This window comes from Bison bison, unplaced genomic scaffold, assembly GCF_000754665.1.
Source record: "Bison bison bison isolate TAMUID 2011002044 unplaced genomic scaffold, Bison_UMD1.0 scf7180017864485, whole genome shotgun sequence".
Classification (NCBI taxonomy): Eukaryota; Metazoa; Chordata; class Mammalia; order Artiodactyla; family Bovidae; genus Bison; species Bison bison.
In genome coordinates this window covers 7,884,081-7,907,668 of record NW_011495045.1, presented here as the reverse complement: position 1 = coordinate 7,907,668, position 23,588 = coordinate 7,884,081, and the positions used below count along the sequence as shown (strand labels likewise).

The window sequence follows — 23,588 nt, the reverse complement described above, 5'->3', positions numbered from 1 at the left end:
TGAGATGACTCCTCATTTTCATTCTTAATTCCTGTGTCCATCCCATCTGGATAAGACCGGGCAAATGTCATACTTTTCAACTTAACCAGAAAACAAAGAACACTTTCAAGGGGATGGAACTCTCTCACTGAATGGGATCACCCATGTCCAATCACTGATGACTCAGATGATAGTCTGCCTGCAATGCAGGAGACCTGGGTTCAATTCCTGGCTAGGGAAGATGCCCTGGAGGAGAGAATGACACCCACTCCAGTATTCTTGCCTGTGGAATTCCATGGACAGAGGAGCCTGGCCTTCTATAGTCCATGGGATAGCAAAGAATTGGACAAGACTGAGTGACTCTAACACACACATGTCCAGTTAACAAGTGGCTAAACTGAGTAGGTATACCAAGGTCTTGGCTACACCCCATTATTGTCCTGTTGAGTGTAATGCTTGTTTCTGGGATTAGATTTCAGAGTCCTTCAATAAGAAGAGGAGAGAAAGGGAGGTGATGTGTGTCAAGTCATTCAATTAATTCTTTTAATTGAATCTTTGTGTGTGAAAGTCAATCAGTCATGTCTGACTCTTTGTGATCCCACGGACTTTACAGTTCAATGAATTCTCTAGGTCAGAATACTGGAGTGGGTAGCCTTTTCCTTCTCCAGGGGATCTTCCCAACCCAGGGATTGAACCCAGGTCTCCCACATTGCAGGCAGATTCTTTACCAGATGAGCCACAAAGCAAGCCCAAGAAAACTGGAGTGGGTAGCCTATCCCTTCTCCAGCGGATCTTCCTGACCCAGGAATCAAACCAGGGTCTCCTGCGCTGCAGGCTATTTCTTTACCAACTGAGCTATCAAGGAAGCCCCAATCAAATCTTTACTTCCCAACTGATGGGAGAGGGACCACAATTCCACCGAAGTAGAACAAATACCCTCCCACCCTTTCTTCCTTCTTTTTTTTATCCCTTACTTCATTCAATTAAACATTTATTGCAGGGTCTCAGTTCAGTTCAGTCACTCAGTCGTGTCTGACTCTCTGCGACCCCATGAATCGCAGCACACCAGGCCTCCCTGTCCATCACCAACTCCCAGAGTTCACTCAGAGTCACGTCCATTGAGTCAGTGATGCCATCCAGCCATCTCATCCTCTGTCGTCCCCTTCTCCTCCTGCCCCCAATCCCTCCCAGCATCAGATTCTTTTCCAATGAGTCAGCTCTTCACATGAAGTGGCCAAAGTACTGGAGTTTCAGCTTCAGCATCACTCCCTCCAAAGAAATCCCAGGGCTGATCTTCTTCAGAATGGACTGGTTGGATCTTCTTGCAGTCCAAGGGACTCAGGGTCTACTGCATTGCAATTAGACACTTATTCTAATATATATATAAGGTATATGATTAACATGACATAGTCTCAATCCCTTAAGTAGTCACAACCTTCTGAAAGAACCATCTATAAATACAAATTTAAAAAGTGAAGAAAATAGAGGCATCTATAATCTATAATCAAAGTAGCTAAACTATGCTCATATAGTTATATTTGTATGGTACTTTACAAAGAGCTTTCAAACTCTTCAAAGCACAGAATTATGTAGATATCATTAGAATTTTTTAAATTTACAAAAATGAAACTATGTAAAGTAAAACTTACCTTTCTTCCTCTTCCTATAAAAAAGAAAAGAGTAAATATATTATTTTATGCATACATAGTTATTAAGAATCTCAATATTTATTTCAATAATTTTTATAGAGTCATAATTTAATTTAAAAAGCTTCCCCTGTCACCAGTAGATAGAAATCCAACTTATTTTGCACCAATATTTTCATAAGAGGCAAAATAACGTACCCTTAGGAAAATTCTGACATTTGAATATTCTTCACAACCTTTATGTAGAAAAAAAATTAGCTATTAAAATTATAACTAATTATCTTCAATCAATATTCTCTATTTTTGGTTTTTATACTTTTTTGAGTAGGTTATTCATTCACATGATTAAAAAAACAAACCTAAAATATATTAATAAAGGTGTAGATTGTACAGTGAAAATTTTCCTTCTCCCCTTTTCTCTATTTCCCACATTTCACTTCTCACCAGAGGTCACTATTATTGATTTTCTTTTAGTCTTCCTAACCAAGAACAGAATGGAACATTACATGCATTAAAGTCATTATTTGAGTTAGTAGTGTTCTAAAGTTTTCTTCAGATATATCTTAAATATTTTGTTTTGTTTATCCTTAACCACTTTATCATATATTTTGCTATTATAAATGATATATTTTTATTCCTATTATTCATTCTATGAAGTAATATACAAAAATATATATATTTATTCCTATTATTCATTAATATTCATAGAATGAATTATAGGAATAAAAATATAATATTTATAATAGCCATATATAGGTGACTCAGATGGTAAAGAATCTGTCTGCAACGCTGGGGACCAGGGTTCAAATCCCTGGGTTGGGAAGATCCCCTGGAGAAGGGAATGCCAACACACTCAAGTATTCTTGCCTAGAGAATTTCATGGACAGATGAACCTGGAGAGCTACAGTCCAGGGCCTCAAAAACACTCGGACATGACTGAGCAACTAACATACATACCTTCTATGAAGTAATTGTATATAGTATATCTATTAATTTGTTAATTTTATATTGCAATATCTTACTAAATTGTTTTGTAGCATTTTTTTACTCCATTCCTTAAGGTTGTGTAAGTACACAATTATATTTTCTATAAATTGATCATTTAACCTCCTCTTTTCTAATATCTAAACTTCCAATTTCTTTTTTTTCTCTCTTTTTTTAAAATATAAATGTATTTATTTTAATTGGAGGATAATTACTTTACAATATTGTATTGGTTTTGCCATACGTCAACATGAATCCGCCACAGGTGTACACGTGTTCCCTATCCCGAACCCTCCACTCTCCTCCCTCCTGGTACCATCTCTCTGGGTCGTCCCAGTGCACCAGCCCCAAGCAACCAGTATCATGCATCGAACCTGGACTGGCGATTCATTTCATATATAATATTATACATGTTTCAATGCCTTGTTCTTGTCTAATTGTTTGGTCAGGTACGGTTAATAATGTTAAATTGTTCTGTGATAATGGAAATAAGGGTTGGTTAGAATTTTTATCTGTTCTGTGATGATATCTCATATATTTAGTTAAACGGTCTCATCTTTGCCTTTGTATCTTTGTATCAACACTGTTGTCAGTACTTTTTAAAATTATTCAACATGGAATAAATTGGGCTTTCCTAAATCACCTATTTTCAGGAAGTCATGTATTTTGCTCGTTTTTTTTTTTTTTTTTTTTTGTAGGAGGTTGTGTATTTTGCTCTGTTTTTTTCTTTTTTGCTACCATTGTCTCAACATGTACTTATTCCCACAGGCTTAATTTTGCTTTACTCCTGGGGATTCTGTGTAGATCATATCCACTTCAGGTAGCCCTTTAGTGCCCTGTTTTTAATTCTTCCCATTATATCTTCCTTACTGTGGGCATGCTAAGTTGCTTCAGTTGTGTCCGACTCTTTGTGACCCTATGTAGTGTGCAGCCCACCTGTTGTAGCCCACCAGGCTCCTCTGTCCGTGTGATTCTCCAGGCAAGAATACCAAAGTGGAATCTTTCTTATTACATGGCTAAAAGTTAAGTTTGGGTATTTATTCCAGGCCAACTGTTACTGTTGAATGATATCCAAGAGGCTAATTGGTAAATTACTGTGTAATGTTTCCATGAAAATACTTTTGAGCACTTCATTATATTTGCTGTTATTTGCAGTGAAGTTTAGGGGAAAAAATAAAGCCTTGACACTGTCTTGACAAGGGTGCGTGCAAGCCTCCATTCATGACTGCTAAAACAAATAACCCAAAAGTTTAATATTAATCTTATCTGGTTCACTAAAACACATAAACATGAACTTGTTTCTCTTATATGTAAGTTTTTCTAACATGTATACTCAAATACACAGTCTTGGTTAAACACAGACACTTTTCTCCAAAAAAGAAGCTTTAAGAACCAATAATTTATATTATTGTTTTCTCCAGAAAACCCACTCCATTCTCTTGTTTCTCTTAGCCAACATTAAAAGCATTCTGCACTTATGAACCTATGTAACAGAGGGTGCTGTGGCACTAAATTACATTAGAAATTATTACTCCATTTCCAAGGGCAAAGTTGGCACAAGGAAGAGAAATGTGTTTTTAGATCTCCTCTTAGACATTAATGGACTTCATAGAAAACCAACAAATATGTTGGAGGCACCCAGCACGGATAGGATAACAAAAGAACATCTTAAGTAGTACAAGGAATTCTCAAATTAGACATAATCACTTAAATACGGCCCAAAAAATTCCTTGTTTTTTAAGAAGAAATAACTTTCTTTTCATTACTGTTAGATTAAAGTGGGTGAGTAAAATTATTACACCAGACTACTGAATAGCAGCTTAATTATTCTCTTAGGTTGCTGAATTATGAGAGCAAAAAACACTGTAACTATAAAGATAAGTCACTGGACAAATTCTGAGTTGGCCTTATGCCTTCTTACCAAAGTTGGTATTGCCACCTCCAGTTGTATGTGGACAGACAGGACAGCATTCCCCAGGGGGAGTTACAGGGTCAGCACACTCAAGCACATCCTGGCACTGAATCTTGTCACAAAGAATGGCGCCATTGTCACAGACACAGATCTGGCAAGGGGCAGGTTTCCAAATGTCCCTGTTTAAGTACATCTGACCATTCTGGGTGCAGGCTATTTCTTCACCATATCCTTCTAGAATAAGAAGAAAAAAAAAGAGGTTAGTGATCTGAAATTTCAGAATCTGGGAAATATTTAGGAAAGTAAATCATCTTGTGGGTTCTAAAATCTCTGGGCTAAGTGGTAACCTCCTAAGGAGCCAAACACAAATGGGCTTGCTCCATTAGTATTTAAATACAAACATGTAATTCACAATTAAATTATCGTGAAACTTATATTGTGGCATGATGGGGGCAGGGAAAGTGATCCAAAGTATACTAAATCAGTTCAGTTCAGTTCAGTTCAGTCGCTCAGTCGTGTCCAACTCTTTGCGACCCCATGAATCGCAGCACGCCAGGCCTCCCTGTCCATCACCAACTCCCGGAGTTCACCCAGACTCACGTCCATCAAGTCCGTGATGCCATCCAGCCATCACATCCTCTGTCGTCCCCTTCTCCTCCTGCCCCCAATCCCTCCCAGCATCAGAATCTTCTCCAATGAGTCAACTCTTCCCATAAGGTGGCCAAAGTACTGGAGTTTCAGCTTTAGCATCATTCCTTCCAAAGAAATCCCAGGGCTGATCTCCTTCAGAATGGACTGGTTGGATCTCCTTGCAGTCCAAGGGACTCTCAAGAGTCTTATCAGAGTGCTTCCCAAAATCATTTTTGAAGATACAAATAATCAAACAACGTAAGATCATGTTTGAGGGATAAAAGTAAACCATTTGAAAAGAGGGCGAAAAGAATAGTTCTAAAGAGAATATATAATTTCAGTGTTTGGTGAACCCTATGTGACTTGAAACTGACTTGGAACTTTCCATTAGTAAATCCCACAACAGAAGACAATAAGTATTCATGTATCATGAAGAAAAACTTATATTCATTTTAAACATTAAGATAAAAAAAGCTAATGGTGACCCATTCATGGAGTGGATTTCCGCTAAACATCTGAAAGTAGTTTCCTAAACTGTAGTGGAAATGAAATTAATGCCAATGCATTAATTATCTTTCTATCAAAATTAACTAAGTCAGGACCAAGACAACATGGTAAGCTATTACATAATATCTGCCAAATACTTTTTATTTTAGATAAAAATTTAATGCATACTTGGAAATATATAGGCAGTTTTATATACATAGCAATTCTGTTATACATTTACTATAAAATAAACACATACGTCTTTAACATTGTGATTCACAAGAAACAAACTATAGTATTTTAAAACACAATGTGGATCATAAATCCTTGCTTAATTCCTTTCATTTCCAACTACTTAAATTCAAAGCTCCTTTTTAAAGCCCAAAAGTCCTCCCAGTCCCTTCCTCCCAAAGGAATCAATACAACTTGATCCTTTTGCTTGGCACTGCATTTCCTTTCCTCACCTCCAACCCCACCAGCTCACTATCACATTTGCTACCTGTCCCCCCACAATTCTTCTCTGACTAACCTCTAAAAGTAAACTTTCTTTATCCAATTGATATGCTTTATAGAACGCTTTAAAGAACTCATTCATTCATCCATCCATTGATTCATTCATTTTGTATTATAAGCAAGGTAATTAAACATTTACTAAAGTGGAATCTTTAGGCAAAAATGACTGCTTTCACAAGGTTTATCACAATTAGTATTTATTTATTTATTTTTACTTGTTTATTTTCTTATTTCCACCACCAGGCAATATGAAAGTGAGAACTAGTGTATCTTGTTCATCATGGTATTTCTAAAGCTTAACATCATATCTTGCATAGAATCAATATTCAACAAGTACTTGTTCAATGGATGGACATGAATGAATGAGTGAATCTAAATTATGGTTCACTAAATTGTACCACTATTTTACAAAAATAACACTAAAAATTTTTAAATGCATTTATAATAAGTTTTTGAAATATAGTTACATTTAGTAACATTTATATGTCTTTCACAATAAATATAGTCAAATGCTAATATAGAACTACAGACAAAAATGATTTCATTTTAAAGAGACATTAGTCTAAATATTCATCTTCATAACTTCAGAAAGTTTTTCTTGGATAACATTCTTCTCACTGCTCTATGGAATACTTTGCCTCACATATTTAGTCTCTCATCACAGATGTTTGGTAAATGGAAAATTGTTTTCAAAGCATGGTACCACATCCTGGCTTTTGTACTATTCATAAGAAAAGCACAAAATTTCTAATCTGTCTAATCTTCACCAAAAGATGTTTATCACATACTATGTAGTTCATTAGTAAAATAAAATTGGCTCTGTCTATCCAGTGTTATGTGAGTCTGAGTGAACTCTGGGAGTTGGTGATGGACAGGGAGGCCTGGCATGCTGCGATTCATGGGGTCGCAAAGAGTCAGACACGACTGAGCGACTGAACTGAACTGATCCAGTGTTACTATAGGCATGCTCAAGGAAGGAGAAAATAAATATCTAGCTTTAACATGCTTTTCTACGGAACTATTTTGAAAACATAAGAAAAGAGTACTTCAAAAAAGCAGTGCTACTTGTAGATGAAAAGTCACTTTGAAACAATGCAGTTCCAAGGTGAATGTTTCCATAAAACACAATTTCCATAGAAATGGATTCACACCCATAGTCCATTGAGCTATTCCATTAAGTACCAAAAAATACTTTTGTTCATTAAGTTTTATGATTAAGACAGAAATATCTAATCACAAGGACTAAGTGCCGTTGGCTGAAAATGAGATACACCCCAAGTTCAATTGGCTTGCTTCTCCCTTGCCACGCCCTGGGAGGCAAAAGTGTTCACATATATTTACAGAGAGCTAAGTGGGCCTAGGACTGCATATGCAAAACATTTAAAGCATTCTGCTCTCAAAAATAAATACTATCATTGTGAAGTGGATCTCAATTTCACTGATGAAACAATTATAAATGGGGAAACAGAGAATATGGAAAACAAACAACAAGACGACATACAATGATGTTGTCGATTAAGTATCATTAAAATGTGTGAGAGCCTCTTCAGGGGTGGGCTATCCTGCGCTCTGTGTCTCCTTCAGGGTTGGGATAAAAAGACACACTCTTTCAGACTTGTGTTAACTCATAGGTCAGTTTCTTCCTGAAAGCTTAAAACAGTTTCCACCTCAATCCAACAGACAAAGAAGTGGGCCACTATCTTACTTACTTTCTTTTTTTTTCTTTTTTTTTTTTAATTTTATTTTATTTTTAAACTTTACATAATTGTATTAGTTTTGCCAAATATCAAAATGAATCCATCACAGGTATACATGTGCTCCCCATCCTGAACCCTCCTCCCTCCCCATACCATCCCTCTGGGTCGTCCCAGTGCACTAGCCCCAAGCATCCAGTATCGTGCATTGAACCTGGACTGGCACCTCATTTCATACATGATATTTTACATGTTTCAATGCCATTCTCCCAAATCTTCCCACCCTCTCCCTCTCCCACAGATTCCATAAGACTGTTCCATACATCAGCGTCACTTTTGCTGTCTCGTACACAGGGTTATTGTTAGCATCTTTCTAAATTCCATATATATGCGTTAGTATACTGTATTGGTGTTTTTTCTTACTTACTTTAAATGACAACGTTAAAAGTTAGTTTTATACTCTGAGTCATCACTGGTCCGTTTCCCCCTGAGGGTTTATACTTAAATTTAGGATGATGTGGAAAGTTAGTTGGAATGCTTTTAAATGGCAAAGAGATGAAAAACCACATTTGCTGCTAAACCCTGCCTTCTCTTCCCCCGCACAGAATCCATGCTCATCCCAGACGGCACAAAAACTCAGTGAACTCTCATTGTTCGTGTCTGAATGAAAGACGTGTACAAAGAAACGCTGGGCGGAAAATACAGGGCGGCTTGCAGTTCTCAGGTTTGTTCATGGTAGTTGTGTCCCTTATGATTAGGTTGTCTTTTCTGTCTTCTACATAGATGTTTATTTAAATGAAAAGAAAAGTAAAATAGAGGAAGCAAAATTGCAGCCAATTTGCAGTGAAGTAGTCATGACATAATTATTTTATGAATGACAATATTATTAAAAATAACTAAGAATTTTTATATGACATTCTGAGAGGGTCAATACCATCCTCCTGATTCCTCTATAGAAATCATAACATTAATGTAAGCTGACATTAGCCTTTACTGAAGGCCCAGAAGTTTAAAAATCATTTCTTATAAAATCTGAAAAAGACCTCCAAAACCAAAGAACTTTGACACTTGCATTTTTTTCTCCATTTATATTTTTTTAACTTTTCTATAATTGAGGAGGACTGATAGATACCTGATTGTGTTGCCATTATTTTGTAATCTCTTATGGTGTTGTAACTTTCAGAAATTTCATCTCCCAAGCTACATGTTTCTTTCACTCTTATCAAATGTTCCAACAAACTGAACCAATCCATTGCAAAATCATGGTTACAAACATCTTGGCACTGATCTCTTAAGAGAGAAGAGATATATTTTATCTGACCATGTTTTGTTTGAAAGTAACTCAGTTGTTCTGTGTTTCTCAAACATCCTCATAGATTTGTCTTCTCATAAACTTTAGGTGCTTTGGAATTTGGTTGTAAGAATTCATTTCTTAATCACTAGATGGCAGGCCAAATCCACCATCTTATTATAATAAATAATTAAAAACTCAGCCATCAGAATTGCTGTTTGACAACTATGAGCCACACCCTATGGCTACATTTCTTTATAATTATACTTGTGCAAAAAAGTGTGAATACAAATGGCCTTATTGAAACCTTTGACTGTTCAGGAGAGATGTGATTTTATTTTTAATATTAAATTATTGGGCTTTACCTAAAAATTTTGAAAAATATACAAAATAAACCTTCCTTAAGCCTATGCTGGACATTCTGTAGACATTAACTAAAGAACTTTCTTGAAGAAATAATATGCTCAGCTATCACAGAAATTTTAAATCTTTTATTCAAAGAAGTGTTTGTTCAGATCATTGTATCTCACTAGACTGTGAGTTCCTTGGGAGCCAGACATGTATTCATCTCGGTAATCTTCATACCCAATGTTACATAATCAGGATGTGTACTATGGACCTCTATTTTGAATGAAAGGGAAATGGGTCACTTGGTGGTTCTTGCTAAGTGTACCCCTGACATCTAGACTTCTGTGTGACCAGAAAGGAAGAAGTCCATGTCAGTCATAGCAGCTCTTATTTTGAAACAAAAAAATTTTAAGTTAATAGCAATCCTTCAGCCTTCCTGGGCTTCCCTGGTGGCTCAGACAGTAAAGAATTCGCCTGAAAAGAGACCCGGTTCAGTCCCTGGTTGGGAAGGATCCCCTGGAGAAGGGAATGGCAACCCACTCCAGTATTCTTGCATGCAGCATTCCATGGACAGAGGAGCCTCATGTGCTACAGTCCATGGGATGGCAAAGAGTCAGATGTGACTGACTAACACACACAGCCTTCCTGGCCCACTTGGTCTAGGTCCCTTTGGAGATTATGAAAGTCTGAGCTGACATTATTTAAAGTTTCTCTAATTGCAAAAGTTTTTGCAGGGTTAGAATCATGGCAGAGTCAGCTGGTGCCCCTCTGAAGTGGGCAGAGAATGCTTTACGGGACAAAGAGGATGCAGGAGGGCAGCCCCTCTGGTCCCTGTGGACCAAACCACAGATGCTGCCTTTACCAATGCACAGCAGAGCTCCAGCTGCTGGACTCAGTTCTGGAGAATCTTCCAAGGAAATCCCTCCCTTCCTTCTGCTCTCAGGCACTGTTTATCATCACGAGAGACAAAGAGGTTAGAGTATTGAGTCCTTCCTTTAGACCCTTCTGACTCAGTGCCAAGAGTTCTGCACCGATCATCTCTCTTTCTCTGTCTGACCCCTCACATTTAAAAAATTAGATTCATATGAGGCCGCCAGAGATAGCTGAGGGGGACGTGTCACATACTTTGACAATACTTTTCCACCTCAGCCTCAAGGTCTGAGTGGGTGGATAGGTGAGTAAGAAGCAGACCTGTAAAGTTTTGCATCTTTTGTTTCTTCAATCCACTTATAGATTTTTACTTTCCAATAAACCATCTGAATTTAAATCTCTTTTTAGGATGATTACACAAATTATTACCTTCTTGTGTCCTCTATTTTTTTTTTTAACAATTGGATAAAGTTACCTCTCAATGATTGTTTAAGCTGAGTTGAATTTCTCTTCTACCAAGATAACATACTTAATATTCTAAAGCAACATGCTGCTGCCGCTGCTGCTAAGTCACTTCAGTCGTGTCTGACTCTGCGCAACCCCATAGACGGCAGCCCACCAGGCTCCCCTGTCCCTGGGATTCTCCAGGCAAGAACACTGGAGTGGGTTGCCATTTCCTTCTCCAAAAGCAACATACTAACAATCAATTATGAAAACTTATCTTGAAATTTGAGAAAGTAAAAAGAAGACAACTAATATATAGTATTTCAGTGACACAGAAGTACAGATAAAATGAGATTAGACAAACTGTACAAAGGTAGTTAGTTTCTTCAATACAGTCATGAAAGTTTTCTGTCTCATATCCAAGGGCTTTTCAGTTAGCTAGTAAAGCTGCTGTTTTTCCTTTACTTAAAATGGAAAAAATACAAAGGAAACTTTTATATTGGGTACTACTTAACTTTCCATGTATCACTGGGAAATCTAAATAACTGTGGCCAAACTGTGAAACTAAAACTGCACATAATGCACATGCAATGCTCATCTATGGTTTTGTCTGGAAAACCAACTTTCAGTCTGTTAATCCATTTGACATAGATTTTTTCCTCCAAACAGAAGGCTCAATAATGAAGAGCTGTAAAAACTCCACCAAAAGAATTGAGCCTACTAGAAATGTTAGTAGTAATATCTCTAGCAAACTCTAGTCCTTCTCAAATATTATATTAATCCTAAGTGAATAATTAAGTACCATCTGTGCCATGCAAAATGTGTCTGCCTGCCTAAATGCATGAAAGGTTTTGAATTGCGTTGGATGAAGTCTGGGTACTTAATCTAGCCCCAGCAATGACATTGCTTAAAATAAAGAAGAGAATCAAAAATCTGCCTAGCCATTTCTCTCTTCAAACGGGTACAATCATGAGTTTTAGGTAGTCACGGAGATAAATTTATCTCCCAAGACTCTGGTCATGGAGTATCTGGAGATAAGTAAGTAGCAAATCCTGAGCAGTGGATAGTACCCACATTTCAGATTTCCTTCATTTCCTTTGCTTTTAGCTCAAATGTGACTTTCTCCATAAAGCTACCCTGACCACCTTACAAAAAATTGAAAACTACCACACACAAACCCATGTCTCTCTCCATCTAACAATTCCTGCTCTATTTTTCTTTAATGTGGTATTTAGCACTTTTGAACCTACTATATTATTGTATTTTTGTCTATTTTTTGCCTCCTTGTGATTTATAGCTCTGCAAGCACAGGTATCATTTATTCTGATTTGTCCATTGATATAACAACAAAGGTCCGTCTAGTCAAGGTTATGGTTTTCCCAGTGGTCATGTATGGATGTGAGAGTTGGACTGTGAAGAAGGCTGAGCGCCAAAGAATTGATGCCTTTGAACTGTGGTGTTGGAGAAGACTCTAGAGAGTTCCTTGGACTGCAAGGAGATCCAACCAGTCCATTCTGAAGGAGATCAGCCTTGGGATTTCTTTGGAAAGAATGATGCTAAAGCTGAAACTCCAGTACTTTGGCCACCTCATGCAAAGAGTTGACTCATTGGAGAAGACTCTGATGCTGGGAGGGATTGGGGGCAAGAGGAGAAGGGGACGACAGAGGATGAGACGGCTGGATGGCATCACAGACTCGATGGACGTGAGTCTGGGTGAACTCCGGGAGTTGGTGATGGACAAGGAGGACTGGCGTGCTGTGATTCATGGGGTCACAGAGAATCGGACACAAATGAGCGACTGAACTGAACTGAACTGATATCCTGATATAGCCTGGTGTTTTAGAATAGTAGTCAGGATCATAGTATATGCTATTAAATATCTGTTGAATTAATTTTTAATTATTATTTAGTTATTTATTATTTAGTTTATTATTTATTTATTTATTTATTAGTTACTTGTTTTAGCCACTTTAGGTGGTAGAGTTGTCTTATAATTGTAGAGTTATTGTATGACTAAAAAGAGTTATTGTTATATTATAAGAGAATATCTAGTATGGTATGTTCAAAAGAGTATAAAATTAAATATTATATATAATAAGACTTAAAATTAAGTCAACTCTGTATCTTATTATTTCTTTGCAGGTGCATTTTGCCTTCTTTTCTTATCTTTTCTCATGTAGAAGAATATTAAGGCTTCTGGAGAAAATCTAGACATCACTGTAGTCAGTTTATTCCTTCTAATTCATTCTTTATTGGATTATTCTTTATTCACTGCCCTCACTCTAACTAAACTGAACTTGTTCTTACAGTGAACTAAACATTCCACAGTTCTCAATGGTTCTTTGACCACATTCATTTTACTACCAATGATTCTAAAGTATTTTGAAGTGTCTAAAGTAAACCTCCCAGCATCAGGGTCTTTTCCAATGAGTCAACTCCTCGTATGAGGCAGCCAAAGTACTGGAGTTTCAGCCTCAGCATCAGTTCTTCCAATGAACACCCAGGACTGGTCTCTTTTAGGAGGGACTGGTTGGATCTATTTGCAGTCCAAGGGACTCTTAAGAGTCTTCTCCAGCACCACATTTCAAAAGCATCAATTCTTCGGCACTCAGCTTTCTTCACAGTCCAACTCTCACATCCATACATGACCACTGGAAAAACCATAGCCTTGACTAGATGGACCTTTGTTGGCAAAGTAATGTCTCTGCTTTTGAATATGCTATCAAGCATCACTATGAACAAAGCTAGTGGAGGTGATGGAATTCCAGTTGAGCTATTCCAAATCCTGAAAGATGATGCTGTGAAAGTGCTGCACTCAGTATGCCAGCAAATTTGGAAAACTCAGCAGTGGCCACAGGACTGGAAAAGGTCAATTTTCATTCCAATCCCAAAGAAAGGCAATGCCAAAGAATGCTCAAACTACCGCACAATTGCACTCATCTCACATGCTAGTAAAGTAATGCTCAAAATTCTCCAAGCCAGGCTTCAGCAATATGTGAACCGTGAACTTCCTGATGTTCAAGCTGGTTTTAGAAAAGTCAGAGGAACCAGAGATCAAGTTGCCAACATCTGCTGGACCATAGAAAAAACAAGAGAGTTCCAGAAAAACATATATTTTTGCTTTATTGACTATGCTAAAGCCTTTGACTGTGTGGATCACAATAAACTGTGGACAATTCTGAAAGAGATGGGAATACCAGACCACCTGATCTGCCTCTTGAGAAATCTGTATGCAGGTCAGGAAGCAACAGTTAGAACTGGACATGGAACAACAGGCTGGTTCCAAATAGGAAAAGGAGTTCATCAAGGCTGTATATTGTCACCCTGTTTAATTAACTTATATGCAGAGTACATCATGAGAAACGCTGGACTGGAAGAAAAACAAGCTGGAATCAAGATTGCTGGGAGAAATATCAATAACCTCAGATATGCAGATGACACAACCCTTATGGCAGAAAGTGAAGAGGAACTCAAAAGCCTCTTGATGAAAGTGAAAGTGGAGAGTGAAAAAATTGGCTTAAAGATCAACATTCAGAAAACGAAGATCATGGCATCCGGTCCCACCACTTCATGGGAAATAGATGGGGAAACAGTGGAAACAGTGTCAGACTTTATTTTTCTGGGCTCCAAAATCACTACAGATGGTGACTGCAGCCATGAAATTAAAAGATGCTTACTCCTTGGAAGGAAAGTTATGACCAACCTAGATAGCATATTCAAAAGCAGAGACATTACTTTGTCAACAAAGGTCCGTCTAGTCAAGGCTATGGTTTTTCCTGTGGTCATGTATGGATGTGAGAGTTGGACTGTGAAGAAGGCTGAACACCGAAGAATTGATGCTTTTGAACTGTGGTGTTGGAAAAGACTCTTGAGAGTCCCTTGGACTGCAAGGAGATCCAACCAGTCCATTCTGAAGGAGATCAGCCCTGGGATTTCTTTGGAAGGAATGATGCTAAAGCTGAAACTCCAGTACTTTGGCCACCTCATGCAAAGAGTTGACTCATTGGAAAAGACTCTGATGCTGGGAGGGATTGGGGGCAGGAGGAGAAGGGGACAACAGAGGGATGAGATACCTGGATGGCATCACTGACTCGATGGACGTGAGTCTCAGTGAACTCCAGGAGTTGGTGATGGACAGGGAGGCCTGGCGTGCTGTGATTCATGGGGTCGCAAAGAGTCGAACACGACTGAGCGACTGATCTGATCTGATCTAAGTTGGTCATAACTTTCCTTCCAAGGAGTAAGCGTATTTTAATTTCATGGCTGCAATCACCATCTGCAGTGATTTTGAAGCCCAAAAAAATAAAGTCAGCCACTGTGTCCACTGTTTCCCCATCTATTTCCCATGAAGTGGTGGGACCAGATGACATGATCTTCGTTTTCTGAATGTTAAGCTTTAAGCCAACTTTTTCACTCTCCTTTCACTTTCATCAAGAGTCTTTTTGGGGGGCAGGAGGAGAAGGGGATGACAGAGGATGAGATGGTTGGATGGCATCACTGACTCGATGCACATGAGTTTGGGTGAACTCCGGGAGTTGGTGATGGACAGGGAGGCCTGGCGTGCTGCAATTCATGGGGTCGCAAAGAGTTGGACACAACTGAACTGAACTGAAAGTGAAACTGAAGGAGCTATCTCTTTGTGTACTATTATCTCTGGAGCTCACTTCTGGAACTCATTTCTAGTGTTTTCATTCTGAAGACATAATTTCTATGTTTATCCATTTGAGTATATCTAGAGACCTGAACTAGTATCCATAATACCCACTTTTGTCCAGATCTACCCTTGGCTTAGATGGTAAAGAATCTGCCTGCAATGAAGAAGACCTGGGTTTGATACCCGAGGATCAAGGAAAAGAATGCAACCCACTCTAGTATTCTTGCCTGGAGAATTCCATGGACAGAGGAGCCTGGCAGACTACAGTCCTGCTGCTGCTGCTAAGTCACTTTAGTCGTGTCCAACTCTGTGCGACCCCATAGACGGCAGCCCACCAGGCTCCCCCGTCCCTGGGATTCTCCAGGCAAGAACACTGGAGTGGGTTGCCCTTTCCTTCTCCAATGCATGAAAGTGAAAAGTGAAAGTGAAGTCACTTAGTCGTGTCTGACTCTTCTCAACTCCATGGACTGCAGCCTACCAGGCTCCTCTGTCCATGGGATTTTCCAGGCAAGAGTACTGGAGTGGGGTGCCATCCCCTTCTCCATGGGGTCGCAAAGAGTTGTACATGACTGAGCGACTATCACTATCACCAAGACTTAATTTATGTCTATTTTGTAGCTATTAAAAATTAGAAGGTAATTTCTCTAAAGAACAGTAATGAAATGGTAACCTTCTTTCTGGTATTCCCTTACCATCATTTCAGAATATAAATCTATCTCTTTAATTTAATGTTCAGCTTACCTACTATAATGCACATTCATGACTGTATAGTAGTCACCTTATTTAAGGGTCAAGCCTCAACATCAGTCTCAACAGAGGACAAATGCTCCAGGAATATTCAGGAACAGAAAGAGAAGTTGTGGCCTTTCCTGGGAAGTTTCCTTAATAACTTTCTAGATGTACAATAAAGTTATTCATTGTAAAATTTCTGTGCTTATAGGGAAAACAATAGACAAGAAAAGCAAAGATAGAAGGTGCAGGAAGAAGAGGAGGAGGAGGAGAAGCAGAGGGAAAGGGAAGGAGGCTGAGAAGACCAACAAGCAAGATAACCATTTCTTCTCCGACAAACTTTTACTACATAGAGAAGGAAGATCAATTTCAAATTTCTTTAGCAAAATGCAGAACTAAACTAGTGATATTTCATTATCCTATGTTTGGATAAGAAAAAAAAATTTTTTAACGGAATCTAGGAATTTGACCTGTAAAGCCATGTGCTTCTGAGAAGTTATTATCCTAAATAACTAAATGTTAGTCTCTCAGTCGTGTCCAACTCTTTGGAACCCCGTGGACTGTAGCCCACCAGGCCCTTCTGTCCATGGAGTTCTCCAGGCAAGAATACTGGAGTGGGTTGCCATTTCCTTCTCCAAATAAGTAAATAAGTAGAGAAGAAATTAAAATACCCTTATGTAGAGAAAATGTGAACAGGGACAAGTTTTATTGCAATTTCAAAAGCTTTAAACTATTAATAATTATTCAATACTATTCATTTTAGTTTTAGATTACAATTTTTTAAATTTCTCTTTATTTCATATTTTAGTTTCTTAAAACATGATGACTATAAAAAGTATATTGAGGAAAGGAACACATATTATTTTCTTAAAACATCTGTTGAAAGATTTAGAGTTTTCAAAATAATTTTTATTATTTGTTCAATCCCAAATAGCTATGGAACACATTTTTGGGCTAATGCAGTGGGTTAGCAGATGTTGAGATCAGAGGACAAGAATGTAAAACATTTGCTAATGTGGAGGGTAAGACTTAGGTTGAACAAAAAGATTAATTAGGCTGTTTGTTAAAGGAAAATGTACCTCAGTTTCTCTACTCAGTAATGTATAGGAAAAGATAAAATATGATCCTTCACTTTCAGGTGGCATGAAATATACTAGGATATGACAAATAAAGGAAGAAAGAACAATGCTGTTGTTGCTGCTGCTAAGTCGCTTCAGTCGTGTCCGACTCTGTGCGACCCCAGAGACGGCAGCCCACCAGGCTCCCCCGTCCCTGGGATTCTCCAGGCAAGAACACTGGAGTGGGTTGCCATTTCCTTCTCCAATTGTCTCTTAGTTTGAACATTTAGAATTTCACATGCTAGTAAGTTTATGCTCAAAATCCTTGAAGCTAGGCTTCAGCAGTATGTGAACTGAGAACTTCCAGATGTACAGCTAGATTTATAAAAGGCAGAGGAAACAAGATCAATTTGCCAACATTCGTTGGATCACAGAAAAAGCAAGGACATTCTATAAAAACATCTACTTCTGCTTCATTGATGATATGAAAGCCTTTGACTGTGTGGATCACAACAAACTATGGGACACTCTTAAAGAGATGGGAATACTAGAGCACTGAATCGGTCTCCTGAGAAACCTGCATATGGGTAAAGAAGCAACAGTTAGAACATGGAACAACTGACTGGTTCAAAACTGCAAAAGGAGTATGACAAGGCTGTATATCATCACCTTGTGTTTTTAACTTCTATGCAGAATACATTATGTGAAATGCTAGGCTGGATGAACTAGAAGCTAGAATCAAGATTTCCAGGAGAAATATAAACAACCTCAAATATGCAGATGATGCCACTCTAATGGTAGAAAGCAAAGAGGAACTAAAGAGCCTCTTGATTAGGGTGAAAGAGAAGAGTGAAAAAGTTGGTTTAAAACTCAACATTCAAAAATAAATAAATAAAACTCAACATTCAAGAAACTAAGATAAGGCATCTGGTCCTATCACTTTATGGCAAATGGATGGGGAAACAATGGAAACAGTGACAGACTTTACTTTCTTGGGCTCCAAAATCACTGCAGATGGTGACTGCAGCCATATAAATTAAAAGACACTTGCTCCTTGGAAGGAAAGCTATGCCCAACTTAGCTTATTAAAAAGCAGAGACATCACTTTGCCAACAAATGTCCATCTAGTCAAGGCTATGGTTTTTCCAGTAGTCATGTATGGATGTGAGAGCTGGACCATAAAGAAGCCTGAGCACTGAAGAATTAACACTTTTAAATTGTGGTGCTGAAGAAGACTCTTGAGAGAACCTTGGACTGCAAGGAGATCAAACCAGTCAATCCTAAAGGAAATCACTCCTGAATATTCACTGGAAAGACTGATGCTGAAGCTCCAATACTTTGGCCACATGATGCAAAGAGAAAGATTTCATTGGAAAAGATCCTTATGCTGGGAAAGATTGAGGGCAGAAGGAGGAGGCAACAGAGAATGAGATGGTTGCATCACAGATTCAGTGGACATGAGTTTGAGCAAACTCCATTAGATAGTGAAGGACAGAGAAGCCTGGCATGCTGCAGTCCATGGGGTTGCATAGAGCCAGACAAGACTTAGCGACTGAACAACACCAATGATAAATAAATTTGCCATAAAAATCAAATTGCTGCTGAAAGTTAATCCAAATAAGTTAATCCAAAAATGAATGGAGGCACTATTTAACCCATTTAGTCAACATATATTTATCTAGAAAGTTTTACTGAATACTTGTCTAGTACCACAACACAGTTTAAGTCGTAGGATGAGACATTTGGAGTCCAGCTTCCTTGCCAAAAACAATCAAAATATATAGAAGCTGAAAAAGGTAATGAAACTTTCTTGTAGGAGACAAAGTAAGTTTGCTCCAATGTATATTTCAAGAATTCATTTTGGAAAATTTGCATACACATTGAAATTTTTATAAACTTAATTCTACTTTCTCATTAACCTATATGAGCCCCAGGCCCTTCTGAATTACCATTTCATATCCTGGAAATCTTCCCCTGTGTGTTGGAGAGACCTCTGCCTAATGCTATTTATTTCAATTAACTAGAATTCTCAGGAATAACAACCTGAAGGATTCCTAGGATCCCAAACAAAAACAAACTTCAATCATTTGGGAGAAAAAGTTAAATTTATAAAAGCAGACTTCAAGTAAGCTAGGAATAAAAGGAATGCAGAATTCCAAAAGGCATTAATTTGCGAGTAGATTGATCATGTATTAGCTGTCCTTCAAAGTCCTGTTTGGTAAGAGCACGTATTTCAAACTCTAGGACAGTCTAAATGCATATCAGTGAGAGAGTGGAAAGCCACAATTTACACCATCCAATGAGCCCCCGCAGTACATCTGCTCCTCTGTGCGTGTTTCAGGCTTCCTTGGCTGTTTTAGTCATCCAATTGCTTTGACATTAAGATAGCTTTAAATTATAAAGTAAATGCACTGACTCTTGAAACAAACATCAGAATAGCATAATATATGCATTCCGATAATAGAGTTTATTTATTTACCAAATGTTTATTATCTGTCTGTTATTTTGCCAAACACTGGGAATACAGAGATAAGGTAACAAATTCCTTCCCATCCTGAAGAAGCTTACAGACTTGTTAGGGAATCACTCCAGCAATGAACTAGCAGGACATAGTTCTTAAAGTATAAAGCTAGATGCAAAGCCAGGTTGTTGTGGGGATATTTAAGAGGGGCACTTCATCTAGGCTAGAGGCCTGATAAGTCAAAAGCTTCCTATAAATGTCCTTATTTCCTTTAATTTAATACTTTTAAGGTATTTTTAAAGGGCCAAAACTAGTATCCAAAATGGTTTCTTCCAAAAATTCACTTCCAAGCTGTATAATATTGTCACTCCTGGCTCACTTACTGGCGTGTAACTCCTTCTTTCTGCCAACTGGCTGGAATGGGTCTGAAGGAGCACGGGCACTTCCTCTCACTCATTTCTTCCTATTTTCATTTCTTTGGCATCTGTTCTCCTGTCTGAGAGTCAAACAACAGCACTCTTGTTTCTAAAGCCCCCGACGCCTTTAGGTGGGTGCCTAAGAGGGGAGCAGGGACGCGGCTCATCAGTGGATGGAGCTGGCCAACAGTGCAGAAGCCAGGACAGCGGCGCACGCAGCACAGGAGCAATCAGTTGCCACCAATGACTAAGTCTGGCAACACTGTGATGAAATATAAATGTATTTTTCCAGGTCCAGTTCTACAGCCATTTGGAAATTCAGCACAACTGAATTAAAATACCATTCCTCAAAACTAGATACAGAATTCTAGATTATGCTCCCTTGACACTTTAGGAAGTCAAAAATTGTATTGTATAACGTTTAGCTTGAAAGACAAGGAGCTTCATCCATGGATGCCAGTTTATGATTTAGAAAACAGTGAGAAATAAGATATTAAATATCTGTACTAGAAATTCACTTTTTATATTTTATACCCAGCAAATCCACTCAAATCCATTTTCTTACATACTTACATTAGATAAGTATATATCAAGAGTCTATGTTTGACCATATCCCAGAGAGTTACAAAAGTAAAAGACAGATATCCTACTCCAGAAAAACTTTTATTTGAGTAAATAAGAAGGAGGTTTATAAATATTCTTTACATTTCCAAGGGACACTCTGCCTATAAGTGATACGGAATGGTCTAGTGAAAGGGTGTCACTTGTTCTGAACCAAGGCCCTGACTTCAGTACCACTGAGAAGCTCTAAAGTGGTTGTCTTCTGTGGGATCATAGTAGGGGATGTGATAAAACTGGGACTCTTAATTCTAAAGGAGATGATAAGATATTAAAATAAGAAAGGTCAGATGGCAGTCCTTAATTGTCAAAAGAAAAGTGGGTGTAATGTAATGAACTGCAAGTTTGAAATATTAGCAAGTACAGCCTGACTTCCAGAGAGCTGTGAAGAGAATGAATAAAATAACTGCCCCTGCCCCAGGTTTAAGGTAGATGGGCAGAGAGCAAGAGTATTTCTCAATCTGTACGATTAAAGGGTTTCGTAGGTGGTACTAGTGGTAAAGAACCTGCCAGGCAATGCAGGAGACATAAGAGATGTGAGTTTGATCCCCTGGAGAAGGGCATGGTAACCAACTCCAATATTCATGCCTGGAGAATCCCGTGGTGGACAGAGGAGCCTGACGGACTATGGTCCATAGGGTCTCGAAGAGCATGACGTAACTGAAGCAATTTAGCTGCTGCTGCTAAATCACTTCAGTCGTGTCTGACTCTGTGCGACCCCATAGATGGCAGCCCACCAGGCTCCCCCGTCTCTGGGATTCTCCAGGCAAGAACACTGGAGTGGGTTGCCATTTCCTTCTCCAATGCATGAAAGTGAAAAGTGAAAGTGAAGTCACTCAGTCGTGTCCGACCCTCAGCGACACCATGGACTGTAGCCTTCCAGGCTCCTCCATCCATGGGATTTTCCAGGCAAGAGTACTGGAGTGGGGTGCCATTGCCTTCTCCATTACTAAGGACTATCAAAACATAAATTGTCTTCTATCCAGTTATTTCTCCAATGACCACAATTAGTCAAGAAAGCTCATTGTATATTCTAGGTTTGAGAAGTTATGGGTAAGAAATCTAAAATGATGAGATCAGGATGAGCTGAAATTATCTGAGGAGGGTGAATAAAAGTGGGGTCTAAAGTAGGTCTTGAAAAATGCAAGCTCTGAGACAGTGGAGGTAAGGAAGATTGCCTGGAAGGGGAGCTGCTGCTGCTAAGTCGCTTCAGTCATGTCCGACTCTGTATGACCCCATAGACGGCAGCCACCAGGCTCCCCCATCCCTGGGATTCTCCAGGCAAGAACACTGGAGTGGGTTGCCATTTCCTTCTCCAATGCATGAAAGTGAAAAGTGAAAGTGAAGTCATTCAATCATGTCTGACTCTTTGCGACCCCATGGACTGTAGCCTACCAGGCTCCTCCATCCATGAGATTTTCCAGGCAAGAGTACTGGGGAAGGGGAGCAGGAACCACCTAAAAGAGGCGTGGAGAGGAGGGCAAACATGTCATATTAGTAGGAAAAGAGAGGGGATGTGAATTCTTGGTGTGAGCAACGCTTTTTTCCTCTAGGAAGGTTTTCTTGACTTAACCCTTTCCCACAGGCTTCTCTGTGTTCTGATTTTATCTTATCCACACACCTGGCAAAATACCTGCAACAATCTATTGTTTGTTTGCAGGTAAACACTACCAGGCGATACATTTCATCAGGGAGAACACATTTAATTTCTCTCTGCATTGTGAATGTAGAACAGTGTCTGACACATACAACATGTCTGACTCTTTGTGACCCTATGGACTGTAGCCCCCAGGTTCCTCTGTCCATGGGGATTTTCCAGGCAAAGATACTGGAGTGGGTTGCCATGCCCTCCTCCAGGGGATCTTCCCATCCCAGGGACGGAACCCAGGTCTCCCACATTGCAGGCGGATTCTTCACCAACTGAGCCATGAGGGAAGCCTAAGAATACTGGAGTGGGTAACCTGTCCCTTCTCCAGGGGATCTTCCCAACCCAAGAATTGAACTGGAGTCTCCTGCATTGCAGGAAGATTCTTTACCAACTGAGCTACCAGGAAAGCCCAACAACATGTCCAATAAATGTTTATTGAATAAATGAGTAAGTGAATAAACAGAAGAATGTATAAGTAACTTTCAGGAATATTAATCTAACAACAGAATTGAAGATGAAAGCAAATTAGACTAAAGGCCAGTAGTTTAAAATATTATACTGTAGTTAGGAGAAATAGTCATTCTGGGAATAAGAGGGGTAAATCCACAGGACACAAGACAGAAAATATGTAGAGTGTGATTAACTATGGATAGGATAAGATATTAGAAAAACTAGAAAATAACTTTCAAGGTTAATAATAACATCAGGAAAGAATGGAGGAATTAACATCTATTGGATACAGTTGTGGATTAAATGTGTCTACCCGGAAGGTATGTTGAACTTTCTTGGAAATAAGTCTTTAGAAGATGTAGTTAATTAAGTTGAGGATGAACTAGAATAGAGTTAGTCCTTAATCCAACACGACTGGTGTCCTCATAAAGAGAGGAGAATAGAGCACACAGAGAAACACAGACACACGTGATAGAAGCAGAGGGACTAAAGTGCAGCAGCTGCAAACCAGAGAAAATCCAAGATTGCCAAGGCCAGATCCCAGGAACAGGCAAACAAGGTTAATCTTCAGGTTTCTGAGAGATCATGGCCCCGCCGATGCCTTGATTTGGACTAAAGCCTCCAGAACTGTGAGACAATACATTTCTGTTGTTTCAAGCCACTCAGTGTGTTATACTTTGCTATACAGCTGCTGCTAAGTCGCTTCAGTCGTGTCCAACTCTGTGCGACCCCATAGACGGCAGCCCACCAGGCTCCC

At 38.8% G+C, this 23,588-nt stretch overlaps 1 protein-coding gene across 2 annotated transcripts in view; it reads right to left on the bottom strand.

Moving 5' to 3' along the window:
• COL5A2 (collagen, type V, alpha 2) overlaps positions 1–23,588 on the bottom strand; it is a 160,559-nt gene that overhangs the window by 74,876 nt on the left and 62,095 nt on the right. For both annotated transcript variants that reach the window (XM_010862914.1, XM_010862915.1), the window contains exons 2-3: positions 4,531–4,755; positions 1,629–1,642 (exon numbers count right to left, since the gene is read on the bottom strand). In XM_010862914.1, the coding sequence (XP_010861216.1) occupies positions 1,629–1,642; positions 4,531–4,755 (239 nt within the window). The remainder of the gene's footprint in view (positions 1–1,628; positions 1,643–4,530; positions 4,756–23,588) is intronic.